General features: G+C 34.1%; 1 protein-coding gene across 4 annotated transcripts in view; it reads left to right on the plus strand.

Annotated features, from left to right (window-relative positions):
• LOC108575522 (cAMP-specific 3',5'-cyclic phosphodiesterase) overlaps positions 1-10,140 on the plus strand; it is a 294,514-nt gene that overhangs the window by 228,254 nt on the left and 56,120 nt on the right. For all 4 annotated transcript variants that reach the window (XM_017938338.1, XM_017938339.1, XM_017938340.1 and 1 more), the window contains one exon: positions 768-880. In XM_017938338.1, the coding sequence (XP_017793827.1) occupies positions 768-880 (113 nt within the window). The remainder of the gene's footprint in view (positions 1-767; positions 881-10,140) is intronic.

The raw sequence follows: 10,140 nt of genomic DNA on the forward strand, positions 1-10,140 counted from the left end.
ACATTTAGATAGGACACCCTGCATACAATCCAGACAAGCAAAATCCTTCCAGTACTCTTAAAAATAACACATCAAGTAGATTATTCCATTTTTGTCCATAAAATAAAACGTTCAGTTGTTGTGAAAAATATAGGATACTAAATTTTCATTGAAAAAATGAAATTCTGAATTTTTATTCAACGAATAAAACATCCAGTTTATACTCGAGAAATAAAATATTCAGTCTGTATTGAATAAATACGACGCTCCATTTTTTCCCATCAAATAAAATGTTTAATTGTTACCCAAAATAGAAAATACTCTATTTTCGTTGAAAAAATAAAATACGGAATTTTCATTCGGCAAGTAAAATACTCAGCTTTTATTGAATAAAGGCTATGTTCCATTTGTACCCATAAAGTAAAATATTCCATCGTTATAAAATACTCCAATTTTCCTCCAATATCGAGAATCATTAAAAATACAAAAGAAAAATTTATTCAGCACTAACGAAACCTTTTAAATACTCTAAAACAGAACGTAGAAGGGACACTTGTTCCATTCTTCGAGCACAACCACCATCGTCAGGTCCCCTAATTTCCGCCAAAAAATCCAATCAACCACACTCTCGTGGATCCCGCACGAGCTTCAGCTCTAGAGATGGCTCTTCAGCCTCTCTAGGTCTCGTTTTCCCGCCTCTTCACGGGGCGATTAACTTCACCGCGTCGCGGAGAGCCCTCAGTCGCTTCCTTTCCCGCGCTAAACTTCTCTCCTCTTCCGGCTTTCAGAGGAGAACTACATGAAACTGGCCGTGGAGACGATGGAGGAGCTGGACTGGTGCCTGGACCAGCTGGAAACCATTCAGACGCATCGATCCGTGTCCGACATGGCCTCTCTCAAGGTAAGTCCGGCCTGATTCCCCTCTTTTCTCACGTGGACACGCTCGATTTCGCGTGAATCGTCGCTGGAACGAGTTCAACGCGCGCTAGCAGCGTAGATATAGTTCAGAGGATGATTTGTTACCGTGAGCGCAATGACCTGGACTGTTTAAAGGGATTCCAAGATGGTAGAAATTTTTAATTAGAGTCAGAATTAATCTTAAACGTACCGAAAGAGGTAATCTACGATTTGGAAGGGAGAAAAGAATTTTCTGTGGATATATAACACTTAGAAGGTACTTCGGTACTGTAAGTATGATGATCTGGATGATATTCTGGGAGTTAAGGACCTCAGAAATTTTTAATTAGAGTCAGAATTCATTTTAAACATACCAAAAGAGATAATCTATGAATTCGAAGGCAAAAAAGAAGTTTTCGGGACTATATGACACTTACAAGGTGTTTTGGTATCGTGAATATGACGATCCGGGTGGTTATTTGGGAGTTGAGGACGTTAGAAATTTTTAATTAGAGTCAGAATTAATTTTGAACATACCGAAAGAGGTAATCTACGAATTGGAAGGGAGAAAAGAATTTTATGGGACTCTATGAGACTTAGAAGGTGCTTTGGTATTGTGAATATGATTATCTAGGTGGTGGATATTTTTAATTAGAGTTGGAATTTATTTTGAAAATATTAAAATTGATCATCTTACAAATTGGAAGGTAAAAATGATGTTTCTTAGGGTATATGACACTTAGAAGGTGCTTTGGTACTATGACTGATGATCTGGATGATTTTTTCAGTTAAGAAATTTTTAATTAGATTTGGAATTAATTTTACAGATGTCTAAAGAATTTTGTAGTACTTTAAGGCTTGTATGATACTTAGAAGATGTTTTGATACTATGTATATAACGATCTTAATGATTTAGTAGAATCTAAGGATGCTGAATATTTTTAATCAAAGCTGGAATTAATTTAAAAGGCAACAAGAATTTTTTGAAGCGTTCAGTTTACCAGGTCAATGGAGGATTCTTAATTGAAAAGATGAAATCTTACCAAAGTTAATTATCGTAGTAAAATTAAATGGACTTTCGTATGAAAATTTAAGTGGATTTTACAAGAGTGTTTACATAATGCTTTGTTTATACGAAAAATAATAGGAAATCCTTAATTCGGTAGTTTAAATCTTACTCGATCTGTAGCAAACCAATGAAATTCTGAATTACTATTCAATTGAATTTTATGGAATTCTTCATTGTGGTACTAGGAGGAATTTAAAACTAATTTTACGAGATTCTGTCTAGTTTATAAGCCATAAAAGTTTGCAGTCAAGTTCCTACAAATAAGGCTTCCTCTGGCCAATAGTAAATTTCAAGATTGATGAACCAGGTTTCACTTAAAGTAGGATCTTACATTCTCATTCACTTGAGAACAAAAATATTCCAAGTCACAATTTAAAAGGTAACAATGAACCAGTGTTTAATTCATTGGCATTATTCAACAGTTTACCGCCAAGTTAGCTTTTTCTCGACATTTAGCATTCCCTGCTTAACGCAGGTTCCGAGAATCATTAAACTTGTTTCAATTATCACTACTCTGGAAGATCCATGACACATGAACCATAATGAGATGAGATTTCCTAGACTTCGTGAATCAAAGTTTCTTCTTAGAACTCAGCTTCATCTGATTATAGCAGAGGATGTAACATAATTTAAACTATAACAACGATACACCAGCTCTTCTTTCAATTAAAATTTCTCAATGTGATACTGTGCAACAAGAAACGATTAATTAAAATTTCATTGCATCAAGAATCCTTTAATATAGAATTTTTTTCATGAAAATTAAGGAAGCCTTCTAACTTAGCTCCAACTTAGCCCTTTTTTCAATTATAATTTCTCAATATTATATTTTACACATTTAAGCAGAAAAGATGAATGAAACTTTAATCGAATTTTCTGGATAGTTTGAGATTGAATTTCTTTGTAAAAATTTTCTGGGTAAACAGGCCTCGATTTTGCACAAATTCCACTTTAACTACCCCATCTCGAGCAGTAAAACAAGAAAGGGATCCGTAAAGGCAGGGGATAAATGTCAAACGGCGTAGTTATCAGAGAAAAAAAAACATCATCCAAGGGAGTTCCTGCGGTAATCTTTCAATGATCGAACAATTTCCTGCCTGCGAGAATTTTCAATTTCCTGTCCTCGTAAAAAAGAAAACGTCCACGGCGGCAATTCTTGCTTCCCCGTCTTTTTACGCGTTTCTCTAGTTCAAACTGGAGTGATTGAAACGAGCGACCCTTCGTTTTATGGCGAAACGAAGATGACAAAACTGTGTTTCTCTTCTCGAGAAACAACGGAACAACGTGTTCTCCGATAATTCCGACTTCCGAAATGAATTTGAAAAGAAGAGAAGCGGGAAACCTCAAGGAAGAGGAATTAAAATATTACGAAATTCTGAGAAGGTTTTCGAAATAAGACAAAGGAGAGAGGAGAATTTGTTAGGAAGCCGCTTTGTTCGCTGGAAGGTATGCGATTCACAGAAATTGCAATCTTCGTAGCCTCTGTTCTTCGAGCTCGATGATATCAATCGTCTGTTGCGCGAATAATTGCGCTTGATAATGTTCCGGTGACTTGCAACGCCGCTTTGTGTCGCAGGGAGCTCGTTTCTGCACAAAGCTGGCGAGAACAAGAGAAGTTGCGCTCTTTCAGCGAAGCGTCGCCATTTTGACGGCCTCCTTGTGTCACATGTAAACGATATTTACTTGAATTCGATGAAAAAGATCTAAAAATCACAATTATTCCTTTTTTCAAATGCAAACAATTTTTCTAATAAAATAACTACTTTTAAGCGTACTTTCTCCATTTTTAAGCAATTTCTGACGAAGTACTGTTCTTACTTTTTAATTTCGTTTTCAGTATTTTTCCGAAAGAGTAATTTAATTCTTTGCTGTTCTTTGAACTTACAAATATTCCAGGCAATTTTTTTTTGATTTCTTCGAAGTGGCAATTTCTTTCTTTCTCCATTTTCCATTGAAAAATTAACACCTCGATAATGAGGACAAAAAGTGGGTAATTCAATGGAGTCATTTTATTGGGAATTTACTATCGTGCCAATGGTAAAAACGTTAGGAAAGTCCAAGCTGTAAATGTGAAATTGCATAATGATACATTTGAATTGCGTCAGTGTGACTACTTCAACGACGATGCTGATTTTTCCGATTAATTACGTTTCGATACCTGTTAAAGTGAATCATGACAGTACTTCGTTTATCATGTTTTCGTCACAGACAAATGGTTTTGATAGTTCATCGATCATAATTGACAGGTACTTTAGAATCGTGACTAATTTTATGGTTAAAATGGTAAAAAGTTGTCCAAGTGAGGAATTTTATTATCGTAAACGAGTGTTTTTAATTTAATTAAGAAGGTTTTATAATTTGAAAATTGCAAAAGTGACGGCTTTAAAGAATAAAAATTCTTCAAAAATAATCACTTAATAATTACAAAAAATCTTAGTTTCCCGTTTCAATAAATTTATTAAACCTTGAAATTTTTTTATTTCGCCAACAGAGTTCAAAGAAATCAAATTAATCAATGTTTCGTAAAAGTTATTTTATTTTTAGTTATTTCAATCTCCAAATTTACATAAAAACATATTCAACAATTCTAATAAATTCCCATTTCATATTTCAAGCTTCAATAAACTCTTCCGACCTGGAAATACCCCCGCAGCACTAAAAGAAAAACAATGAAAATTTCGAAGTTACAAAAATTAACGTTCTCGATAAAATAAAAGCAAGGAAAGCTTTCAAAGAAAAATCAGATTACCTTTGAACGAGCAGAATAAAAATTTGTACAGTAACGTTTCGATATTTCTCGCAAAATTGAATCGTTTAACGAATAAAAAGAGGACAATAAATTTCATAGATCCTATCAATTTTCAATCTCGGTAAATTTCTCCAATTCGAGACTTTTTTCCCAAAAAACGTCGATTTCTGAGGAAGTGCTCCCGGTACATCGTTCGAAAACGAGGGAATCGACCTTGCTGGAGACGCTGAACATGCTCGTCCTCACTTTCCTGACGAACGTGATTTATAACCGCCCGCTTGGCGCGCGCGCGTATTCTCGGAAAGCGGAATTTTTTGACCGAACAGCCTCGGCTTCCTTCCGTAGAAAACGATTTTTCGACGACGCTTTCCTTCGCCACGGAGGAAATTCGCGTAAGCTCGCGGATCACGTAGCCGGGTCAAGGTAGTGCGTTTCTGCTGCTTCGATCCCCACGTTCCTCGTTTATTTCCTGCGACTTCCGTTTCGCTTGCTTTTCAAACCAATTCTGCCGTATTTTGAAGTGAAGAGATATTGGAAATGGTCTCGATCTGCTGGAAAAAGCGGTTGCGATTGTTTTGTGAGACGGTTGCAGACTGCAAGGTGGTATTCAATGATTATTTTTACTTATTGTGAAACGTAGCTGGGTATTTTTAATAATTTTTCAGGTATTTCGAGGCTGTTCAAGTTATCGGGAATTTGGGATGTGTCAATTCCGGTGTTGTTAAGATTTTTGTAATCGCGGAATTTTCGTTTTTCCTCGAAATTGTGGGATACGTGAGGAACTCGAGGGCACTTGGAAGCTTGGAAATTTCGAAAATGGTGAATGTTTGAGTTTCGGAATTAACAAGCTGTGAAATTTCGGATTTTTGAGTCGTTCAGTTTCACCTAATTTTGAATCCTTGAAACTTTATTCTTTGTATCTTTCAATTTTTGCAATTTTGAATCATTGAATCGTTCAATTTTTGAATCTTTGAATCGTTGAGTTTCACCTAATCCTGAATATTTGAATTTTTGACAGTTATATTCTTTGTATCTTTCAATTTTTGCAATTTTGAATCTTTGAATCGTTGAGTTTCATTTAATCTTGAATCTTTGAATTTTTGAAATTTTTATTCTTTGTATCTTTGAATTTTTGCAATTTTTAATCCTTGAATCATTCAATATTTGAAGTTTCGAATCTTTGAATCGTTGAGTTTCACCTAATCTTGAATCTTTGAATTTTTGACATATTTATTCCTTGAATTTTTCAATTTTTGACATTTTTATTCTTTGTATTTTGCAATTTTTGCAATTTTGAATCCTTGAATCATTAAATTTTTGAATCTTTGAATTAAAAAACTTTCGAATCTTTAAATTTTTGAATTTTTAGGTCTTCGAATCTTAGAACTTAAAAATTTTTTAATTTTTACATATTTAAATTTTGAAATCTAAAATTTAATCTACCTTCTAAGACTATTAAATTATGTTTCAATATACACCTAAAACGGCATGACTAATCAAAACATTACGAACGCCAATAAGTGTTACAGTCGTTAATTTTGATTCGCGTTATTCATCAATGAAAAAAACGAATAATTTACGAGAGTGGAGAATGCAGTTACACAGCTGTATAGTATTCCCATTCAAAAATGAATTTCGAGGAATTTTCGGTATACATGGTTACAAATTTTTCTCAGAAATTTATGTAAAGATCGATAAAAATTTTATCGCGTTTCTTTCACGGATGCTATGTTGAAAGATCAACTTTTCCTTCAATATCAGAGGGTTTACTTTTTCTTTGTTTGCCTTATATTCAAGCTACGTTTCCAGGAAGATCTCCTTTGCCATGCATATCTCTCTTTTATTAATGCATATTCATAAACCTAAAAGACAACTAATAAAATTTCGTTGTAAAACATAAAATACAAATATTATATAATTTTCGCAATTGTTTTTACATTTATAGTTTGAAGATACTTGTTAACATCGTACATAGAAATTTCTTTGAATATTTTTGTGCATTCTTTATCTTTCACTCTTAGATTACCATATTTTCTTTTTACGTAACTGCCAATTTCTGAATACAATTATTCTTATCTACTTTGGCAATGTTGTTCAATTATGTTCCAATTATCCACTTTTTGAGATAATTAACAATTGGCTATAGTTCAGTGACAGAATTCATTTAAAAAACGTCCTGTTAATTTTTCCGAAGTCGATTTGCAACAAAGTTTTCATTTCACTTCTGTCAAAACTCTGTTTCAAAGTAATCCAAAGTACAGAAAGAGATTGAAAAACGAAAAATTTCAAATTATTCCAAAATATTCCTTTATCTTCCAATTATCCAATCAAATTTAATAATAAATAATAATTGGCTGCAATTGAATATCAAAAAATATCAGACCAATTTTAAATCTCTAAAATCCATTTGCAACAAAGTTTTCATTTCACTTCTGTCAAAAATCTGTTTCAAAGTAATCCAAAGTACAGAAATAGATGTGAAAAAGAAAAATTTCAAAATATTCCTTTACCTTCCAATTATCCAATCAAATTTAATAATAAATAATAATTGGCTGCAATTGAATATCAAAAAATATCAGACCAATTTTAAATCTCTAAAATCCATTTGCAACAAAGTTTTCATTTCACTTCTGTCAGCAATCTGTTTCAAAATATGTAATCCAAAGTACAGCAAAAAATATAAATAAATAAAATTTCTCATCCAATTAAAGAAAAAAATTCTTAACTACTCGAAAATCGAGCTAACATCGACCAAAGCAAAACAAAGGTCGACATAAAGTAAAAAAAAAAAAATGTTTCTCCAAGAGTTCTGATATGTTGACCAAGCTAAAAGAAACCAACTTCGGAGCAACTTTTGCGCATAACTATTCAGCCGTTAGCCTAATCTGCCCGCGTTTGTTGATACACACGTGTCTAGAAGGAGCATTTACGACTTGTTTTCGTTCACAAGCGACCTCGAAGGAAATTCGAGGCGTTCTGTTCTCTAGTCAGCTCGACTTTGACCCACGAGCACTCGGCTCCACGCTCTACTATTGCGTAATCGCGCATGTTTCACGGTCAAGGCGATTGATAGTGTAGCGTAGATGGCGCTGATAAATCGCTCACGAGGCCGCCAACGATTGCCATATTCGACGAAGAACAAGAGAATTTCTCGGCGAAATTTCACGCATATTTCACAGATGTTCGTACTTCGGAACGTTTTACTCTGGAACGCTTTTCTTTTCGAGCAGCTTTAGATACTTCGTTTGATTGTTCTTACAGAGCAGAATGTTAAATAGCTGACAGTTCACACCCCGGGCTTTCGTGGTATTTTTGGGCACGAAAAGTTTTCGATGAGAAAAGATCGAGTGCTCTTAAAAATAGTTTTTGACAGTAAGGAAATATTTCGTGAATATCTGCATTTTTTCTTTTTCTCCTAAGAATATCTAAATTCCAGTGTTAATTAAAATATTTCGACACGATTCAACCTAATTGTTTCGCTATCTGGCATTTTTTGGACTTTGAAGTTGTTCGATGTTGATGGTAAACTTTGAACCATAACCCTAACCTAACCTTCAAATAAATAACAATCTTGGTTTGAGCATTATCTGTATATTTATAAGCCTAATTGTTTGGAACTTCTTGGACTTTGAAGTTGTTCGATGTTGATGGTAAACTTTGAACCATAACCCTAACCTAACCTTCAAATAATTAACAGACTTGACTTCAGCATTATCTGTATATTTTTTTAAAGATATCTAGATTCAATTTTTAATTGAAATGAACCGAATTGTTCGGACTTTGAAGTTGTTCGATGTTGATGGCGAATTTTGAACGATAATCCTAACCTAACCTTGAAATAATTAACAAACTTGGCTTCAGCATTATCTGTATATTTTTTTAAGGATATCTAGATTCCACTTTTAATTAAAATAAACCGAATTGTTCGGAATTTTTTGGACTTAGAAGTTGTTCGATGTTTAACAACGAATTTTTCATTTTCCCAGCTCTTCAAGAAGCTTCTTCTTCGACGATTCCTTTGATAAATTGTTTAAACAAGCCCACGCGAAACAATTGTTTTATTGCTATCGGGTGACGAGTCTATATTTGAGGTTAGATTAGAACACACACTTCGAAATGGTGTTTTTCCAATTGTTGCATCGCTAATTGACCTCATTAGATAATTCTGACAACCCGGTGACACTAATATTGTAATAAATAGTGCGTTTATTTAAAATATTGCACAGAAAGAACATTCGAAGATAACGGGAATATTTAAACGTACGAATTTTACTACTTACTCTTTTCTTTATCTCGCACGTGAAATATGAATATTTCGAAATACAAGTTTTTATCAAAATTGTTTCGAAAAAGGAAGTAGAAGCTAAGTATATAATTTACATTTGTCCTAGGAATATTTTTAAACTAATTATCTTCTTTCTATTTTCGAACAAAAGTTTTCCACCAATTTTTTTCGACTGCAAAATTCACTTCTCTTCCGGAAACATTTCTAATACAATTTTGAACTACCTCTTTCAACGAAACGTTATTTGTACACGGTGGAAAATAGTTCGACAACACGTGAATAAAAATGCGAAAAGAAATAGTATCCGCTCACGAAGAGCTCCAGTTCTTTATCTTATCGCCACCTTAAAGGCGCGTTTCTCCCCGCGAGGAAGCGTTGAATCCAAACTCCTGGTAAAAACGAACGAGCTTCCCGCGTGACTCGAGGCCCGCCCTTGTCTGTTTCGACGTTTTCCGCCGTGAAAATCGATCCGTTCGAATCAATTGACCTACATCGTGGCTCATCGTTAGGCGAGACGCGAGTTGGCCAACGTGTTAGGCCGGTTTACACGTGGACGAGCCGTGAATGTCGAGCAGGTGGCTGCCATGCTTTATTTAGAAATTCTGCAGCCATTCAACTTCATTTTTCTTCTTGTTCTTCGCCTCCTTCGAGTCGTTAAATGGTTCATTCGGTTTATGATTTCTTCATGTGGGGGATCTTATGGTGTGGAGAGGTTATGTTGTGAAAGTAGGTGGCGCTAGTATCCGTAGATTAATTTTTAAGTTTCTGACACTTGTAGCTGTCTGTTTTTGGGATAATTTTGTGAATTGGGAATGTGAACGGAGAATTTCAATGTAGAATATTTGTTAGAGTTTGAAGTACACAAGGGAAGTAGAATTTTTAACAAATTTCGTGAAATTTTTTGATTTTAGAGTGCAAGAATATTTTGACTACTTTTATCCTGGGATTTGTCCCTTTTTTCTGTGAACGGAGAATTTCAATGTAGAATATTTGTTGGAGTTTCAAGTACATAAGGGAAGTAGAATTTTTCACAAATTTCATGAAATTTTTTGAGATTTTAGAATGCAAGAATATTTTAACTATTTTTATCCTGGGATTTGTCCTTTTTTCAAATTTTAATTTTGCAATAATTTTGGAATTTGTATAAGAGAGGTATAATAA

The sequence above is a fragment of the Habropoda laboriosa genome, unplaced genomic scaffold (genome assembly GCF_001263275.1).
Source record: "Habropoda laboriosa isolate 0110345459 unplaced genomic scaffold, ASM126327v1 scaffold315, whole genome shotgun sequence".
NCBI lineage: Eukaryota > Metazoa > Arthropoda > Insecta > Hymenoptera > Apidae > Habropoda > Habropoda laboriosa.